Genomic DNA, 21,657 nt, shown 5'->3' on the forward strand with positions numbered 1-21,657 from the left:
GTATATATATATATATATATATATATATATATATATATATATATATATATATATATATATAGGTCAGTAAGAAAGTTATAAAACCCTTGTTTCAGTAAAAGTTAAGTTCAAATTGTATAACATCAATCTGTAGCAGATTCATTGATGTTATACAATTTGAACTTAACTTTTACTGAAACAAGGGTTTTATAACTTTCTTACTGACCTATTATCCCATTCCCTGGAAGATTACCCCTCCCTATTATCCTCATTCTTTCACTTCTTTTCATTTTCTCTGTCTACTGCCTATAAGGCCCTAGCTCTTCCGTTCTCAAATAAGTCCTTATTTGCTTTATCCATCTTTGCTAACAGTTATTCTATATCCTCCTCACTGTTCTATTTCTTTTCATTCCTCTATCCAGATATTCTAGACTTTCTTCTGAGGTTTCTGAACTTAATATTCAACTGAAACTGCTTTTTCCAAAACTACTATGATCTCTTAATTATCAAAATTGGGCTTTTTCTCAGTCCTCACTTTTTTCAACCTCTCTGCAGCCTTTGACACTGTTTATCAACTTATTCTCTTTTATGCTATCTTCTCTATAGATATGACACTACTCATTGCTGTTTTCCCTACCTACTTATCTGACTGCTCCTCAATCTCCCTTGATGAATTTTTATCTAGGAAATGCCTGTCAATCACAGGTATCTCTCAGGATTTTGTCCTGGATCCTCTTCTCTTCTTCCTCTATTATTTCACCTAATAATCTTATCACCTCCCATGTTGATGATAATTTAATATATGCAAAACAACTCATTATCTTTCCCCAAAATAATCCCTTCTTTTTTTTTTACTAAATTCCCTCCCTATTATCATAAAAGTGGCCCCCCTATCCTCCTTGCTAAATTAATGGTACTAGTTATTCAAGCAATTACATCCTATCCCATCTCTTCCAACAGATTATCCATTCTGTCATCCTGACCCTTTATTTTCTTTTTTAAAAACTGTATTGCTGGGTCAGCTAGTTGGTGCAGTGGATAGAGCACTAACCCTGGAGTCAGGAGAATCTGAGTTAAAATCCAGACTCAGATACTAAATAATACCTAGCTGTGTGACCTTTGGCAAGTCACTTTAGCCCATTACCTTGCAAAAAACACCTTAAAAATGTATTACTTATTAATTGGTAGCATTCTTTCAAATAAAAATTTGAATTCCAAATTCTCTTTCTCCCCCTTCCCCACTTACCACAGAGATGAATAATATGATATCAATATGAAATCATGCAAAATATATCCATATTTTTATAGTTATGTTGCATACACAAAAAACCTCAATAAAGTGAAAAAATTATACTTAAGCCCTCAAAGTTCATCAGTTCTCTCTCTGGAATTGGATAGTATTTTGTATCATGAATCCATAGGAATTTCCTTGGATCATTTATTGATAAGAATAAGGAAGTTTTCCCCCAATTAATCAACATTACAATATTGCTGTGACTGTGTACAATGATCTCTTGGATCTACTAACTTCAGTTTACATTAATTCACATAGATCTTCCCAGGTTTTTCTAAAGGCACCCCCCTTGACATTTCTTATAGTACAATAAATTTTCCATCACAATCAAATACCACAACTTGTTCAATCATTCTCCAATTGTGGACATCCTCTCAGATTCCAATTCTTTGCCATCACAAAAAAGAGCAGCTATAAATATTTTTCTGTATATAGGGGTTTTTCCCTTTTTCTTCAAACTCTTTGGAATATAGACTTAGTATTGTTGGATCAAAGAGTAGGCACAGTTTTATAGCCCCTTTGAGCATAGTTCCAAATTGTGTTCTGGAATAGTTGGACCAGTTGATAGTTCTACCAACTATGTATATTTTCCACATCCCCTTTAGCATTTTTCATTTTCCTTTTCTGTCATGTTAACCAATTGGACAGATGTGAGAGGATATCCCAGAATTGTTTTAATTTTGAATTTCTCTAGTTGTTAGCAATTTAAAGCATTTTTCATATGATGGTAGATAGCTTTGATTTCTTTTTCTGAAAACTGCTTGTTCATATCCTGTATCCTTTTGTCAGTTAGGAAATGGATGGTGGCGTAGTGGATAAAGAACTGGCCCTAGAGTCAGGAGTACCTGGGTTCAAATCTGGTCTCAGACACTTAATAATTACCTAGCTGTGTGGCCTTGGGCAAGTCACTTAACCCCGTTTGCCTTGCAAAAACCTAAAAAAAAAAGTTGGTTCAGTTCCTTATCTATTTGAGAAAAGAGATTTTTATCAGAGAATTTTGTTGTTGTTGTTGTTGTTGTTGTTGTTGGATCTGTCAGTCATATCTAATTCTTCCTGACCCCGTGGACCAACTGTTGGTAGAGTTTCCTTGACAAAAATGTTGTAGTGGTTTATTATTTCCTTCTCTAGTAGATTCTTTTATCAGCCAATCAGAAATTAAGAGACTTAACAAGGGTCACAAAGCTAGGAAGAGTTTGATGCTGCATTTTGAACTCAGGTCTTACTGACTCTAGGTTCACTATACTATCCACTGAGATAGCAGTTTCTCTTTTTAAATAGAGAAACTTGCTATAAAACTTTTCCCAGCCTCTTGCTTTTAATTTTAGCTATACTGGTTTTGTTTGTGAAAACATTTTAATTTCATGAAATCAAAATTATTCATTTTATTTCCTATTATTTTCTTTATCTCTTGTTTTTTTATAAACTCTTCCCTTTTCCATAGATTTGATAGATAAAATTTTCCATGCTCCTCTAATTTGCTTATTATGTCACTGTCTAAATCATGTACACATTTTGACCTTTTCTTAGTAGTCAATGTGAGATGTTGGGTTTATCCCTAGTTTCTTTCAAATTGCTTACCGAATTTCCTAGAAGCTTTTGTCAAATACTAATTTTTTGCCCCCAAATCTTGGATCTTTGGGTTTTACTACTATGTAATATGTACCTAATCTGTTCCACTCTATTTCTTATCCAGTACCAGACTGTTTTGATGATTATTACTTTACTGCATATTTTTAAATCTGGTACATTTAGGCCACCTTCCTGCAAACATGAGCAATTAATATTTCTCCAGTTGTTTAGATCTTTATTTGTGTGAAAAGTGTTTTGTATTTGTCTTCATATAGTTCCTAGGTACGTCTTGGCAGGTATACACCCAGATACTTTATATTATCCACAGTTATTTTAAATGGAATTTCTCTTTCTATCTTTTCCTCCTGGATTTTGCTGTAGTATAGAGAAATACTGATAATTTATGGTTTATTTTTTATCCAACAACTTTGCTAAAGTTATTGTTTCAATGTTTTTAGTTGCTTCTCTAGGGTTCTCTAAGTATGTCATCATATCATCTGCAAAAAAAATGATAGTTTTACTTTCTCGTTGCATATTTTAATTCCTTCAATTTCTTTTTCTTATCTTATTGTAATAGCCACAATTTCTAGTACAATATTGAACAAAAGTAGTGATGATGGACATTTTTGCCTTATCCATGATCTTATTGGCAAAGATTCTGTTTTATTTTCATTACAGGAAAAGTTTTCACTTAATTTTAGAAAGATAACTTATTTTAAGGAAAGATCTATTTACATGTTTACACGTGTTTTTTAAATTTTATTTATTTAAGGTAATGGAGTTAAGTGATTTGCCCAGGGTCAAACAGCTAGGCAATTATTAAGTGTATGAGGCTGCATTTGAACTCAGATCCTCCTGCTTCCAGGGCCAGTACTCTATCCAGTGTGCCACCTTGCTGCCCCTGTTTTCAAGTGTTTTTAATAAGAATGTGTTGAATTTTGTCAAAAGAATTTTCTGCATTTGATGTAATCATGTGACTTTTGTTGCTTTTTATTATGATCAATTCTTATTTAGTTTTCCTAATGTTGAACCAGCCCTGAATTCCTGGTATAAATCATGTCTAGCTGTAGTATAATCTCTTTGATGTATAGTTTGCTATATTCTGAAATCTTCTTGGTAATATTTTATTTTAAAAATCTTCATGAGTATTCATAGGGAAATTGGCTCTCCCAGTTTTAGGTATTAAATCATATTTGTGTTAGAGAAAGAATTAGTTATTTCTACTTCTTTACTTATTTTTTCTAAATATTGTATGTTGTTTTGGAATTAATTCTTTAAATGTTTGATAGAATTATCTAGTAAAGCCTTTTGTACTAGAGGGTTTTTTTGGAGAGTTTATTAATGGCATTTTCAATTTCTTTTTCTAAGATATAGTTTTTTTAAATTCTATTTCCTCTTAATTTTTTGTGAATATTTATATATTTCACTTGTCTATCAGTTTTATTGGTATATTATTGGTCAAAATAGTTCCTAATAATGACTTTAATTTCCTCTCCATTTGTGGTGAATTCATACTTTTCATTTTTGATACAGTATTCTGTTTTTTCTTTTTCAGATTCAAATTAACTAATGGTTTATCTGTTTCTTTTATACTTTTCCCATAAAATTTACTTCCAAATTTATTTATTACATCAACATTTTTAGCTTTCAATTTTATTAATTTTTTCTTTGATTTTCATAATTTTTATATTGATGTTTAATTATAGATTTTTAATTTGTTCATTTTTTAAATTTTTTTTGTTATTTGACCAATGCATTGATCTGTTCTATCTCTCATCAAATGACATGCTTAAGAGATAGAAAATTTCCCCTAAATATTGCTTTGCTGGATCCCCAAAATATTTGCATGTTATCTCATTATAGTCATTATTTTTAGTGAAAGTATTAATTACCTTTAACCCACTCATTAATTATATAGGATGAAATTTCATAGTTTCTAATTAATTTTAATCTATACTTCCAAGCATTATTTAATGTTATTTTTTATAATATTCCAAAAATAATTCATTTATTATATTTGATTTTCTCTATTTATTTGTGAAGCTTTTATGCCAAAATGCATGTTCAAATTTGCTGCCAAAGACCTTTAAAACTGAAAAAAAGAGTATACTCTTTTCTAATCTTTGTATCATATCTAACTTTTGAAAAATTTTTATTTATCTTTTTTATTTCTTATTTTTAAATATATCTAATTCTGAAAGAATTTAAGTTGAGGTCCCACACTAATACAGTTTTAATGTCTATTTCTATCTGTATTTCATTTAACTTTGCCTTTAAGAATTTGAATGCCAAGTTGATACTATATTGATATTACTTGTCTATACTACCTTTTGGAAAAATATAATTTCCCTGATTATCTCTTTCTATATCTTCTGCTTTGTCTGAGATCATGATTGCTATCCTTGCCTATTTGTTTTAGGTGAAGCATTACGGATTTCACTCTAGTCCTTTATTTTTACTCTGTATATCTTTCTGTTTCAAGTATGTCCCTTGTAAACAATATATTAGATTCTGATTTCTAATCCATTCTACTATTCTCTCCCAATTTATGGGTGAGTTTATCCCATTTCCATTCAAAGTTGAATACTAACTGTGTAACTATGTTAACTCCATCCTATTTTCTTCTGTTTATCCATATAGCTTTCCTTTTTTAATCTGCCCCTCCTCAAAAGTCTCTTTTGCTTCAGACCACTGCCTCTCTTCATTTGTACCCTCTTATTACCATTTTCTCATCCCTTTCCCTTATTACTTTCCTGTTAAACAAGACAAATTTCTATGAGTATGTATACTTTTGTATATTTTGTATATATGTATATTGAGTGTACATATTTTCCCTCTTTGAACTAGTACAAATGAGAGTGAGGTTCAAGCACTGTTCCCTCTCTTCTATCTTCATTTTCCATTGCATTGTTTGTTTGTTTGTTTTTTGCAAGGCAGTGGGATTAAGTGACTTGCCCAAGGCCACACAGCTAGGTAATTAATTATTAAGTGTCTGAGTTCTAATTTGAACCTGCCTCCAGGGCTGGTGCTCTTATCCACTGCACCACCTAGCTGCCCCCATTTTCCATTGCATTGTAAAAAAAACTATTTCTTGTGTTTCCCTTTTTTTGGTGAAATAATTTTCCTCAATCTTCCCCTCCTTTCTCCCTTCTCCCATTATATCCCTTTTTCTCACATATCTATTTTTCTTTTGCAATAATTCCAATTCCATATTAGATTCAGGTACATTGTATCTAAATAAACTCCTTCTACTTCCCTAATGATGATAAAGTCTTGGGGGAAGAGGGGGACAATAGTACATGCATGAATCATCTTCCCATATAAGAATATAACCTAATCTTATTGTTTCTCATTATTTCTCACTCATATTTGCCTTTTTATGCCTTTCTCAAGTTTTATATTTAAAGGTCAAAATTTTTTTTTCAATTCTTTTTATCAAGAAAGCTTGGATGTTCTCTATTTCACTAACAGTCTCATTTTTCTCCCAGTAGGATTATATTCAGTTTTTCTGGGTAGCTTATTCTTGGTTATAATTATAGCTCCTTTGCTTTCCAGAATATCATATTCCAATCCCTCCTCTAATTATGGAAACTCCTAGATTTGGTGTAATACTGACTGTGGTTATTTAATATTTGAATGGTTTCATTTTAGCTCATTGCAGTATTTTCTCATTTTCAGACAAACTACTGTTTAACCAAGCATCCTCATCTTTAATTTGTTTTCCCCCTCATCTTGAATTTGTGGAATTGATATTTTAAACTTTAATATAAAACTTAACATTCCCCCCTACTTATTAAATGTCAAAAATCTTGTGGGACCCAGACTTGGTCAACCAATCATCATCAAAGTTGATAAGGAGGCCATTTCTCCCACAAATAAAATAACTTCATGAAATATTGTTTGGATTGAACTATATAAAATGTGGGTATTAATTACTTCAGTACCAATCCTGCAAATGGGTATTATTGTATTAAGCACTTTAAAAACATTATATCAGTCTTGGGAAGAAGGTGCTATAATGATCCCCATTTTACAGTTGAAGAAATTGAAGCAGAGAGTGGTTGCTCAGGGTCACACAAGTTAGGAAATGTTTGAAACCAGATATGAAATCAAGTTTTTCTGACTTTGGGCACAGTATTCTGTTCAGTAAGCCACCAGCACATACTAAAAACAGATATAGTATTGCTCTTAAGGAGACTTTAATCCAACTGATGAAACTAAGATACTTTAAAACCTTAGGAGATATTTCCAGACATGACTGGCAGCTCTTAATTGCTCTTTTTTTCCCAGCTACACCTTGTGATGGAAATTTTATGCTGACTGGTTCCACTGGATATTTTCATTCACTTAATTATCCAAAACCAAATACCTTTTGCCAGTGGATTATACGGTATGTAATGTAATATTACTACTTCTTCTTCTTAAATAATGAAAACTATTTTTGGCATAATGTTATTCATTTTGTAATATTTTCATTTCCATGGAGATGAATCCTATTCCTGCAAATTTTACTTTTTTCCTAGCAAGTAAAATAAGTATTCTACCCTTTGTGCTTAACCCAATGGTACCTAAGAAAGAAGGCTATCATTTAGCTCTCCTTTTCTATTACCATTTTAAGAGCATTTAGAGAAAATCAGATATTCTGAAGGTAGGGATGTTGGTATTCATCTGTCTATAATAGTTCAAATTTGAAAGGTGTCTATTACAATGAACCATTTAGAGTAGGTTTAATGGCTAAAAACTCTTTTCAACATGTGATGTGCTATATTTTAACTCTCAATCAATTCAGCCATTCATGCATTGAGAACCAAGCTATTAATTGGATTGCCAAATTGTAGGGTCAGTATAACTTAAGAAGTTTATTCCTTTTTATCTTAATAAGAAAATTGGATTAATAAGGTTTCCATTTGATCTACTTATTGGGTGCTTGATAGCTATCATGAATGAATAGACTATTATGAAAAACTGTCTTAGACTCAACAAATATACAAAGAAAATAACCTGCCAGGTGGATTCTTACAGAAATATAATTCTCATTAATTCAAAAGGAGATGTTTCACTATGGAATGGAGATGATCTTGAGTTCTCAAAATTTCAATTAATTGTATATACTAATTCTGGCACTGGTATAGTGGGCTCCCAGAAGTGAGGTGCTTGTTCCTAAAAAGGGGCAAACTGACTTGGGTCAGAAACAAAACAAGAAACAGTATCCATGCCAGTCAGCACTGGGAATGACCACTGCAGTAGTAACTCATCACTTTAAAACAGGATGACCAATCCAATAGCTCAATCCAATAAACATTAAGTAACCATAATATGCCAGACATGGGGCTACAACCTGGGGATACAATTAATAATAAAAAAGACATCCCTGCCCTTAACAAGTTTACAATGAGGTAGCTAGCACACAAAAGGAGGAAGGGAAGACTGGGAAGAAAGGAGACAGGACATGAGTGGGTAACAGCATGACAGCATCTTGCTCTGTGGAGTTGAAACGAGGCAAGATAGCAGATGCAAATTGAAGAGACACTGTTTTTTTTGTTTTGTTTTGTTTTTTTAGGTTTTTGAAAGGCAAGCAGAGTTAAGTGACTTGCCCAAAGCCACATTGCTAGGTAATTATTAAGTGTCTGAGACCAGTTTTGAACCCAGGTACTCCTGACTCCAAGAGCCATTGCTTTATCCATTATGCCACCTAGCCACCCCTGAAGAGACACTGTTTCAAAAAAAAAGCAAGAAATTAAATACAAGTAGTCAAATATTACTTACCTTTTTAAAAGTCTTGTGACTATACCTCATTTTTTTCTTCAGGAAGAATAAATTAATAAATTAAAATTAATACATAAAAATTAATTTCTTATCACAGGATTCCATAGCAGGAAAGACTCTCATAGATCAGTTGGTACCACCTTGATCTGTTCAAGAATCCTCTTTACAACATATCTGATAAGTGGTTATCTTAACCTGTTCTTGAAGGCCTCAAGTGAAGGCAAAGCCATGACCTCTTGAGCAAGGTCTTTGTTTTTATATCATTTTAATTATTAGGAAATTTTCCTTAAATTACATTTCAGCTAACAGGAAATGACTGGTTAAAAAGATGATTTATTTCTGAATCTATATAAAATCAAGGTTATAAATTTTTCAGAACAAAAATAAAAATCAATACCAAAATAGAAAGAATAGAAATAAAGTGTTATAATATATAGTTGAGTAACTCCAAAACAATATAAGAATAATCTATGTACATTAGGATCCTTGATGAAAAAATGCAAAAGTACATGTAGATATTCACAGGTGATAGTCTATGAAAGTTTACTTATTTATAGTCACACAGTTAACTGAGGTGGCAAGAATACAAGATCTCATATTTATCATCTTTGCTTATTAAAAAAAAGATGGATTCATTATAACAACATGTAACTTTAAAGGTTTTTCTTTAACAACGTGTCTCCTAAGAATATGTTGAAATGATTTAAAATTTCTTGGAAAAGAAAGTTTTTTTCAATGACCATCTGATTATTAATATCAACTGAATACAAAACAGGAAGACAAACTTGCATAAAGTATTTGCCACTCACATGAAGTATAATGAAATTCAGATGGTAGGGAAATTCACCATAGATTCTAAAAGTCCAGCTGATCCTCCTTTTTGCAGATGACATTCTATGAATTATACTGAACTCCATAACATTAGAGAACTTCCTCTGTGAGCTGCATAATAATTCAGAAAAGTTCAGTCAATATAAACAGGCAAACGTCAAATTAGTTAAAATGCATATTGTCTGGTCTATATATATAAAATTAGATGAATATCTGTAGAATTGGTTCATTTTTACATATATCTGCTTCTAAAGTGTTAATACCAGAGTAAGAGAAAACAGAGTAGAATATATTAAAAACTGAAAAATACATTTGCTAAATGTTATTGAGCTATTGGTACTCTAAAAAGGAGACCCTTGTCCAATGACCAACAAGAGGAAATGCAAAATGAGGAACAGAATGATAACAAAAAACACTTTCGCAAAAAGAAGTTACAGTTAAATGGAAGAATGACTCAGGTTCATCTTCTTAGAGAAGAAAACGAAAGAATTGTTGTAGTTGTTTTAATGCTACATGGAATACAACAATTTCTAAACCACTTTAGCTGATGATCACCCAAATGTCAATGGAGGGGAATTTGGTAGACATATTACTGACAAGAGCTTACACAGAAGTTTTGGTATGAAGAGTGAGATATAATATTTAGTTACAACTTCCTTTGGTTTTCTAATTTCCCTTATAGCTAGAAAGTAAATATTAGGATAATTTGGTGCTTCTAGTAGTATGTCCCCTCATTGGTAATTAGACAGTTATGTCATTTATAGTACTTTAAGTAATGTTTATAGGCAACCTAAAACCTTTATAATTCTTAGTATACTCTTTCCATCATATTTGCCAGAACAGAAGGGAATGATAGGAGGAATGAGAAATAAGTTTGTATTTGTCTTTTTTTCATGACTTTCTTTACCAATCAATTTATCACTAAATGTCCATGATCATTTGCCTCAGAAAATGAGAAATAAATTTTATCTAAAATGTGAGACTTGAAAGGGAAAAAAATTTAAAAATGTAAAATCTATTAATAAGAATTTTATAAATCATTTCATATTTCAAACTGGGAATCTCACGGACATCTCAAATTCACAACATCAAAATAGATCTCATATTTCCCTAAAAGTGTATTTTTTCAGATTTTTCCACACCAAATAGGTAAAATATTTTCCTTCTAGCCACCTGCATTCATTCTTGACTCTTCATTCTCATTTGTCTCTCATATCCAAGCAGTATCAAAATGATATTCCATAACATCTCTCAAATTCATATCCTTCTTTCCATTCACAGAACCACCAACTTTATCCCTTTTTATCCATTACCTAGATTATTGTAATAACCTCTTCATCCAAGTCTCTCTTCTTTATCAACAATTCTCTATGCAGCTTGTCTCACTGATTTTCCTAAAGTACAAGTTGTACTTTATTGGAAAGAGAAATGAGAGCAATGCAGGAAAATCATGAAAACCAAGTCAACAGCTTGGTGAAAGAAATATAAAAAATACTGAAGAAAATAATATGTTAAAAACCATTTTAGGCCAAATGGAAAAAGCAAGCCAAAAGTCAAATGAAGAGAATACCTTCAAAAAATAGAACTGGCCAGCAGTAAAAAACCTGCTATTTCCAAGAGCAGATACTATTTCTAGGGTCACATATAAACCCTTCTATTTGATATTTAAAACCCTTTACAACCTGACCCCTGCCTACCTACTTATTACAACATTAGACACTTCCACTCACTTTATAATCCATCAAAACTTGCCTTCTGAATCATTGCCATAATTCCAAATTTCTTTCAGGATTCCTGCACAAAACTTTTCCTAATCTCCATCACTATTAGATTTATAAGTATTTAGATAGATGTGTCATTTCTGCTGTGCTAGTCATACATTCTGCACTCATGATTCTCATTTCTTTTTTACTTTTCTTTTATGGTTTATTTATTTTATTATTGCAATTATTTTATGAAAATAAAAATAAACATCCTTCCCCTCAAAAAAGATACAGAAACCTCAAGAATAGTGAGAGAGAGAAAAAAGTGTGCTTCAGTCTGTGTTCAGATTCCATCAGCTCTATCTCTGGGATGAGTTGCCTTCTTTATCATAAGTCCACCAGAGAAATTGCTTCTATTTCTTTTCTCACAGTCAATATTACTAGCTATAATTTCCTCCATTCTGTTCCTCCCCACTCTATTTATTCTATTCTCTCTCTCTCCTTTCACCCTGTCCCTGCTCAGAAATGTGTTGTATGAGTACCTTCTCCCACAATCTTTCCTCTCTTCTATCACCTATTCCCTCCTCCCCTCCCCTCCCCTCCCCCATCCCCCTTATGCCATACCTTTCCTCTCATTTTTATCTAGGGTAATAAAGATTTCTATACCCTATTGAATGTGTATGTTATTTCATCTCTGAGACATTTCTGATGAGAATGAAGGATCACTCATTCCCCCCCCCCCTCTCCTTCCCCCTGTTCTACTCCAATTGAAAAAGCTTTTTCTTGACTCTTTTATGTGAAATATCTTAGCCAGTTCTTCCTCTCCTTTCCCTTCCTCCTAGTACTTTCCTTTATTGACTCCATCTTAAAAACTATATTATGCCACTATATTCAATTTCTCCTGTATCTTATATATGCTCCTTCTAACTGCTATTATAAATGAGAAGATTCATTTGAATTATCAGTATCTTCTTCCCATGCAGGAACAAACACATTTCAACATCATTAAGTTCCTCATAGTTAGTCCTCCTCATCCATCCTCTCCTATGCTTTACCTGAGTCCTGTACTTGGAGATAAAACTTTTCTGTTCATCTCTGGACATTTCAAGAGGATAGTGTGAAAGCCCCCTTTTTCATTGAATGTGCATCTTTTCCCCTGAAAGAGGATGTTCAGTTTTGCTGGGTAGTTGATTCTCAGTTGTAAACCAAGGTATTTTGCCTTCTGGAATATCATATTCTAATCCCTAGGAGCCCTTTAATGTAGAAGCTGTCAGATCCTGTGTAATCCTGACTATGGAGCCATGGTAGTTGAATTGTTTGTTTCTGGCAGATTTCAGAATTTTCTCCTTGATTTGGGAGCTTTGGCTATGATATTCCTGGAAGTTTTTCTTTTAGGATCTCTTTCAGGAGGTGACCAGTGAATTTCCCTCAATTTCTATTTTTCCCTTTGCTTCTACGATCTCAGGGAAATTTTGCTGCATTATTTCTTTTTTTTTTTTTTGCATTATTTCTTGAAAATTGAAGTCCAGGCTCTTTTCCTGGTCATGACTTTCAGGCAGCCTAATAATTTTTAAATTATCTCCTCTGGATCTGTTTCCTAGGTCAGTTGTTTTTCCAATGAGATATTTCATATTTTCTTCTTATTTTTCATTCTTTTGGTATTGTTTTATTGTTTCTTGATTTCACATGAGGTCATCAGCTTCCATTAGCTCCATTCTACATTTGAAGAAGTTATTTTCTTCAGAGAGTTTTTTATCTGTTTTTTACTGCTGGCCAGTTCTATTTTTTGAAGGTATTCTCCTCTTTTAACTTCTGGGTTGCTTTTTCCATTTGGCCTAAAATGGTTTTTTAACATATTATTTTTCTTCAATAATTTTTGTACTTCTTTCACTAAGCTGTTGACTTGGTTTTCATGATTTTCCTGCATTGCTCTCATTTCTCTTCCCAATTTTTCCTTTACCTTCCTTGTTTTTCAAAGTCTTTTTTGAGTTCTATTGCGTGAGTCCATTTCCTTTTTCTCTTAGAGACTTTGGATACAGAAGCTTCAATTTTGTCATCTTCTGAGTGTATATTTTAAACCTCCATAGGACCAAAGTAATTTTCTATGGTCATATTCTTCTTTTTCTGTTGTTTGCTCAATTCCTCAGCCTATGACTGACTTATCACACTTCCAAGGCTTTGAGAGTGGGGGACCTTAATTCCTCCAAGGTCTTATAAGATGCTCTGATTGCTCTTTTGCCTGGGCTCTGGTCTGTGGATGATCATAGGCCCTCCCCTCTTCCCTGGAGCTGTGAGGAGGGTCCCTGCTCTACTATGGTAGAATGGGGGCCCAGACTGTGACCTGGATCTGAGTGTGGGCAAACAGCAGAGTCCTGCTCCAGGGAGAGCAGAAAGACCTTTTCAGTCTCTCCCTATCCCCTTATCATCTGTAGGCTGGGTGCTCTGGAAGTGCTGGGTGATTCTGCAGGTTCCTGCTGCTGGTTCTCACTGCAGGGCTCCTCTGAGGCCAGCACTAGACAGGGCTCTGCACTCATTCTCATGCAGCAGAGTTCTCTTACCATCCCTTCAAGCTTTCCCTGGTGCTCCCTGGGCCACGAAGCCTGAAACTGTCCCCCTCTGCCATGGACCCAGGTGACCCAGGAACCCAGGCACCCCACTGGGCTGTTCATGGAAGACTGGAATAGGTTTGCCCCAACTTGGCTGTGCTGAGGTGCAGCTGCACTGTGGCTCTTTCCAACCCCTATTCCTGGTGAAACTGATCTTTCCGACAGATCTTCTAAATTAACTTGGACTGGAAAATTGTGTCACTCAGTCTTTCTGTGGGTTCTGCCCCTCTAAATTTTGGCTGGAGTCAAAACTTTGATGACTTTTGGAGTTTTGTGGGGACAAGTTTCCAGGAATTCCTGCCCTCACACTGCCATCTTGGCTCTGCCGCTCTCATTTCTTTTTTTTAAATTTAAGTTTTAAAAAACAGTATTCTGTGGTTCATGTTATCCTCACAATTCATAGGGTCCTCTGTTATATCAAGTATAACTTAAATACATGTAACTCTATAATGCTTATGTTTTAAATTGTTTTACTGAAAAAATCATGTTTTCTTCAAAATATTAGTATGATATTGAGATTCATATTTCCAAACTCTAATCCCAAATATCTCACATAAGATGATAAATTCAAGCCTAGTATATGTTACAAATTATGAAAACTCTTGAGAGAATATAATGACCTATTCTTCTCTCTTATTTAGTGTACAACAAGGATTTTCTATTAAGCTGAATTTCAATAATTTTGATATATATTACTCAGACATGTTAAATATTTATGAAGGCACAGGACCAAACAAAATTTTAAGAGGTAAGTAGGAACTATATCCAAATCTATTATTGATTTATTGATCTATTAATAAAATTTTATAACTTTTTCTTTTATTTTGTTAATTAACTTATTAAATTTCATTTTATATGTATTTATATGGTCATTTTTATATAGTCATTTAAAGGAACAAAATAATTTTTTTATAACACAAAATCAAAAGAATCAATGTTTACATGGTCACTTTTAATTCCAAAAATGTCTATTGTTCATAAACCAATATTATTAATATTTGAAGTTGTGAAGATTTTGCAAAAAAATATAATTATCCCCTATGATTGTTACCAACCTAGGTTCTTTAAAACAAGATTACTACCCATGAAATAAAATTTCAATGGGAAGAACTTACTAGCTATTTGTGCTGTCAACAATGGAGCAAATTGTCTTGAAAATTAATTCAAGGGCAGCTAGGTGGCACAGTGGATAAAGCACTGACCCTGAAGTCAGGAGTTACCTGGGTTCAAATCTGGTCTCAGACACTTAATAATTACCTAGCTGTGTGGCCTTGGGCAAGCCACTTAACCTCATTTGCCTTGCAAAAACCTTAAAAAAAATTAATTCAAACAGAGTTTGAATGATTAGCCCTCAAAAGTACTATTGAGGAGATTTCAGTATTGAGTGAAAGATTAAACTGGAAAGGTCCAAGACCCTTCCTACTAACTCTAAAATTAAGACAGAGGACTGCATTTGAAAAGATAAAATAAAATACCTTAAGAATCACTGAGTGAACTTCTAGGCCTTGTGATCAAAAAGATGAAGTATTACACATTTTCTCTGAACCTCACAACCTCTTAAATCTCTTTAAAAGAGAAATTTTATATATGCCAAAGATAAATTAACTTTAAATGTCTAAATATTTTAAAAATACCAAGAATTGACATCCAATGAGCTCACTTTGCACCCCCTGTCCAACTGACCCACAGCCCACCATGCTGCTGACCCCAAGACTGCAGTAAACAAATCAGTCCCATGGACTTGCAATATAAGATTGCACCATACCATGTTTCCCTTTCCTTCTTTGCAGTGTTATGGACATCCAAGCTCCAAACTTTTAATGACCTCAATGATCAATATCATAGCAATATTCTGTGCTCCAAAAACCATCTGTAGGAAAGCACCAAAAAAGGGGGAAAGGGAGAAAAGAGCAGGATTTGTACTCAATATTTCAAATCCACAACTCCAGGCTTGAAGATCCAAATTCCAAATGACAAAAATCAACTCTTCCTGTAATAGCAACAGGGTGTTAGTGCTCTGTACTACTAGTCAGAGAATGTTGTAACAAATAAAATAGGACAGAGTACCATTTGTAGGAAGCTATATGTCAACCCATTAACTTGAGAGAAAGCACCCATAATCCAGTTGGGGCCAATATTTTCCACTTAAAATCCATTGGGGTAGACTTCTAGACTGGTGAACTGTGAATCTCTCCATGTTGGGAGGCATTTTGAGATCCAGTCCCTAAGGAAGCTTTCATCAAAGAGGAGAGAGTAAGAAAGTGAACAATAAAAAAATAAGGTGGAGAAAAGACTGAAATTACCTATTACTTCTTCAAGAAAAAGAAAGCTCAATGACCTTAAACAAATAAGTCAACAGTAAAAACATCAACAGCAGAAGGAAATATGATATTCCAATCTAGTAAATAAGTTTAGGTCTCTATGAATAAATAGTGCTAAACAAAGGAAAGTTATTCCATACTTGATGGAACAGAGGACCATATGAATTTTGAGAAAAAATGGAGAGAAAAAATAGGACATTTTTTAAAAAGCTTAAGTTTGAAAAAGAAATGAAAAATGTGAGTGAAAATGGATGACTAGTACAGTAGAAATAATTGATAGGAGAGAAAAACTTGAAACCATGATTGCAAATCTCACTAAAGAAACACAAGAGAAAATTACTGAATGGAAATTCAAATAAATGGAAATGAAGACACTGAGAAGCAAAAAGCAATAATATTAAAAGAAAACTTTCTGTCTATTTCAAATAAAACATATTATTCTTGAAGACAAGATGTGTACAGACAAACTAAGGATTTTTTGATCTCCCAAAAGAACATAGCAAGTCAAAAAATCTGATTTCATGATGTTTTGAAATAATAATATAAAATGAACACACACAAAAAAATGCCAGTAGAAAGAATCCATAGATTGTCTCTGAGAAGAAAAGAAAAAGCTGAAACTCAAAAACACATAGCAGTTAAATTCTACAATTCCTTTGAAAAAAAGTCCAAAAATCCAAAATAATACCTTCAAATATAAATGAAAGGAAATTCAAATAATACCTGAGCATTCTGTGCTCACTAAAGATGCAAGATAAATTGGAATAATGTTCCAAAAAGAAATAGTTCTCAGAACATAAGTCTAGGTTTACCAATAAGTGGGAAAAGGTGGAAGTTCAATAATAAAGATGCATTCAGAAGATTATTAGAAAGAAAACGAGACCTGAAAAGATTATTTCTTCTCAAACACTCCAGAAAATAAAAATTCAGGAGGGATGAACAAATGCATCAGCCAAGGACAACAAAAGAAACAGAATGGCAGCAAAAAACCAAAATGGATGTATTAATGTATACAAGAAGACAAGAGTGACAAGGTGAATTAGAAATAATGATGATGATGCAGCCTTGGAACACTGTGAACAGAACCTCTCTGCATCTTGCCTCCAGATGAGTCATGTTTGTTCATTTATTTTTGTATGGATTACAAAATGGTAGGATACATGGAAGAGAGGAAAAGAGAAATAAGATGGAGTATGTGATGCACCTTGGTCTAGTCAAAAAAACCAAGAGAAGAAAGGGACTCCTGAGGTCTCTCAGAAAGAGAAGAACTTATAGGGAGTGGACAAGGAGGGAGAGAGAAAGCTTTGAAAAGGCTGGAGGAGGGGGAAAAGGCATTTGCTTTTTATGTGGGAGGATTACAGTGATAAATGCTTCAAAGAGACATATTTTGTGAAGAGAAATGAGGACCCAATACTAGATGCTATCCAAGGAATTTACTGCTTGAAAAGACAATTCATCCTACCTTATAAAGGGGGAAGTTGGAGCTCCTAGGGGCAACTAGTACCTGGGGATTGGTAGGACATTGGTAGGATAATTTTGAGAAGATTTTGAGACAAATGGGAAAGGAAGGTGAACAAGAAAAGAGCATACATCAAATTATATAGTGTACCAAATAACTGAAGATATAGGATAGGGAACCCTGCCATGGGTCAATGTCCTCTTTGCCTGCAGGAATTGGCAATTTTATGGGAGTAAGTCACAATGACAAAAGGGAAAGTACAGAGCAGAACCTACAGGGCAGTGGCAGAACCTGCCTAGGGGAAAGCCCAAAATGGATAATTTAGCAGTATCCATGAAGAATACAGAGAAAAAAGAAGTAGATAAAAATAAGGACAAGGGACCAGAGAATAAGGGTTAAGAGTAGATAGAAAGAGAGAATGAATAAAGAAAAGAGTGAATGAAATTCTCTCTACAAGGGGCTGAAAAAATGAAATTAAAAACTTAAGAGTATGAATTAAAAGAAAGGAGAAGGAGGAATTTTCTTGATTAACTGAGAGGAGAAACAGAGGGGAAGAAATAAATAATCAGATAAATACAGGAAAGGGGGGGACTAATAAGCAAAATTCTAAAAGGGAAGAGGTAAAAAATAAGAAGACAGGATTGGGTGTGTGGAAAAGAGAGCTATTGGGAATAGAGGCATCCTAAAACAACTTAAACTAAAGTAATTAAGGGGATATAGTCTTATTTTATAGTGAAAATTAGAAAAAATCTTAACTTGAAAAAATAACAATGGTTAAAATTGATAAATAACAAAAGTTAAAATTGATCAATATTTAGTTAATATGTTTAAAAGAAGATAAAAATAAAATCAATAAAATAGCAAATGGGCTATGTAAAATCACAAAGCCAGAAGAAATACAAAAAAATAATCAGAAATTGTGATTTACAATTATATACTACATTAAAAAACTGAGGATTATCTTCATAAAGTTTAAAATGCCTGAAAACCAAATAGAAAACTTAAGTAATCCAATCTTAGAAATATAAATAGAAATAAAGGAACTAGCAAAAAAATAAAAATAAAAATCCTGTTCCTGTTAGATTCACAGGAGAATATCATCAAACTTTTAAAGAAAAGTTAGTACTCATACTTCACAAATTTTCTTAAAAATTGAGAAAGAATCTTATCAGAACCATTTTAAGAGATAAACATAGCCCTAATATTCAAACTTGGGAAGGATAAAATAAATAAATTAATAGATGCTGATCCAAAATTTTCAGCAAAATCTTGTCAAAAAAAACCATTTTTATGATCAAATGGTATTAATGCCAGAGATACAAGCTTGCTTCAACATTAGAAAAACAGTCAGTATAATTTATCTTATAAAAAACCAAGATATCTAAGCGCAAATGTTCTTCTCAGTAGATGCAGAAAAAGCCTACAAAGTATAGCATAGAAGGACCTTTATATATTAAAAAAATTTCTCTAAAGCCAAAAGCAATATCATATGCATTGGGGATTATACTAGATCTTTTTCTAATAAATAATTTAATAATATTAATAATAATAATATTTTCTAATAAACAATATAATAATAAAACAGGAGTAAAACAAAGATGCACACTTCCCTCTGTTATTTGTTATAATTTCTGGAAATGCTAGCAAGAGCAACATGTCAAGAAAAATAAATTAAAAGCATAAAATAGGCAAAGAATCCATATTTGCTGATGATGAAATATAATATTTGGAAAATTCTAAGAAATCAGTGAAGTTACTGAGTAAATGAATAATTTCAGTAAAATTATTGACTACAAAATTAATTTAACATTTCTGTATAATAATAACAAAAGTATAAAAAAAGCACTAATAGATATGAAAATTCTATTCCAAATAACTACACAATATATAAAATATTTGGAAATCAACCCACCAGCAAAGTGTTCCTTAAAGCTATCAAAAACAAATTTATATAGTTAGAGGAAAATCAGTGCTCATGAATGGACTCTGCCAATATAATAAAAATCTCAACATTATGAAAGTTAATTCACACTTTTAATCTCTACTGATCAAATGATCAAAGGAAAACATTAGCGACCTTTATAATAATCAAATTCTTTCTGAAGAACTAAAGATGTAGAATATCAAGGGAACTGATGAACAGAAGTAGGGATAAAGTAGAAATAGTACTTCCAGACCTCAATTTCTATTGTAAGAGAGCAATCATCAAAACCATCTGGTTTGGTTAAAAAAAATAAAGAGATAAATCAATGGAACAGAAGGTGGATCATAACAGTGGAATTTAATAATCCAGTGTTTGATAAAATGAAAACAAATTATCTTAGAAAAATTCCTTATTCTCTCCCTTTCTTCCTTTAATTTGTTTAAATTCTACCTTTAAATTCTAGCTCAAATGCCTCCTCTCCCCTTCTATGAAGCTTTCCCTGATCTCTTAGGATTAATCATTCCACTTTGACCTAACATAGCATTTTGCTTTGCTCTGCTCTAATGTATTTATCATAAATTAGTTTGTATTATAGTCATTTTAGTTGGATTATATTTCCCTACTTAACTACAAGCTTCATTAGGGAATACAGTGTCTGCAAAAGTTTGTTCTTATGGCACCTTGCACAGTGTTCTGCTACATAGTAGACACAATAATGCTTACCTATAAATAAATGAATTACAGTCTTCTTATCAGTAATCAATTAGTAGTTATTTCTTACTGAAGGAAGATGAAGGAGAAAATGTGGAAAGGAAGTAAAAAAAAGTGTTTTTCTTTTCTTTAACAACTAAGGTAATATACCAAAGATGGAGGGAGGTTGAAAATGACTAAAATTGAACTACTTTTCCAATTAATAAAACTTTATTTTCTCTCCCTCCCATCTCTTTCCCCATTAAAAAAAGAATCACTTGTAAAAACAATGCATAGGGGTGGCTAGGTGGTGCAGTGGACAGAGCATCAGCCCTGGAGTCAGGAGTACCTGAGTTCAAATTGGGCCTCAGACACTTAATAATAATTACCTAGCTGTGTGGCCTTGAGCAAACCACTTAACTGCAATGCCTTGCAACCCCCCCCCCCAAAAAAACCATGCATAGACAAGCAAAGTAAATGCCCACATTGTCCATATAAAGAATAAAAGTTTTATTCTCCATCCTGAGTTCATCTGACAAGAGTAGGTAACATGCTGAATCCGTCATCATTCCTCTGGAATCATAGTTGTTCTTTGCATGTAAAATATATTTCTAGAAAACTGACTACATACCTCTTTGGGGTGGGGAGAGTGTTTAAATGATTTGCCCAGTATCACATAACTAATATGTGTCAGAAATGGAATTTGATATTAAGATAGATTATATGGATTCAATTTTTAAAAGTTAAAATTATTATTTTATAATTATAATTAAACTTTAAAAATAAAATATAAATTACATAATGAAGAAAATTCTTGATTTACATGGAAGTCTCTAATAGCAAGAAAAAAAATTATTTCTAATATGCAACTTTCAAATATATGATTGATAAGGAGATATTTCAAATGCCATTATTTTGTAAGAATAGCATTACTTTCATTTCTAATTTATAAATTATTTTCTTATTCTATGAAACTTATAGAGTGGGATCCTTGCTTTTGATATTTCGAGGAATTCCAGGTGCAATTCAGATCAATATCCCATATCTCTGAAACTTTAATATTTGCATAGCACTTTTCTCACAATAACCCTGTGAAGTTGGCAGTACACGTGTTAGTTTTCCTAATTTTCCAATAAAGAAAGTGAGATTGAGAGGGAAAGTGATTCCCTAGCAAGGAAGTATCTGAGGGGGATAGAGGACCACCAGGGCCTCCATTTGGGGGTGTCCCGGGATGCTAGTCGAATTGGAGGGGCAGGAATGAGTTTCTACTTCCTCTGCCACACCCACGCCCACACCCAAACACATATACCATTCCCACAGTACCAAAGTAAAGAACAAGCAATAATGGGATATACCTGGGACAGGTTAACTTTGAACTGAAACCAAACTATGGGCAATTTGGGCCAATTTTTTTTTTTTTTTAGAAATACAGACAAGAGTTACTAAGGCCCTAGTGAATCTCTTTGTTAACTGTTTTTAACTGCCTTACCTGTGGTTTTTATCATCTTTTAGCTT

General features: G+C 32.9%; 1 protein-coding gene across 1 annotated transcript in view; it reads left to right on the forward strand.

Moving 5' to 3' along the window:
* The window catches only part of TMPRSS15 (transmembrane serine protease 15), a 159,958-nt gene that overhangs the window by 58,084 nt on the left and 80,217 nt on the right, over nt 1–21,657 (forward strand). Inside the window, exons 8-9 of the mRNA XM_074210402.1 lie at nt 7,133–7,232; nt 14,390–14,496. Of these exons, the coding sequence (XP_074066503.1) occupies nt 7,133–7,232; nt 14,390–14,496 (207 nt within the window). The remainder of the gene's footprint in view (nt 1–7,132; nt 7,233–14,389; nt 14,497–21,657) is intronic.

Source organism: Macrotis lagotis, chromosome 1 (assembly GCF_037893015.1).
Source record: "Macrotis lagotis isolate mMagLag1 chromosome 1, bilby.v1.9.chrom.fasta, whole genome shotgun sequence".
Classification (NCBI taxonomy): Eukaryota; Metazoa; Chordata; class Mammalia; order Peramelemorphia; family Peramelidae; genus Macrotis; species Macrotis lagotis.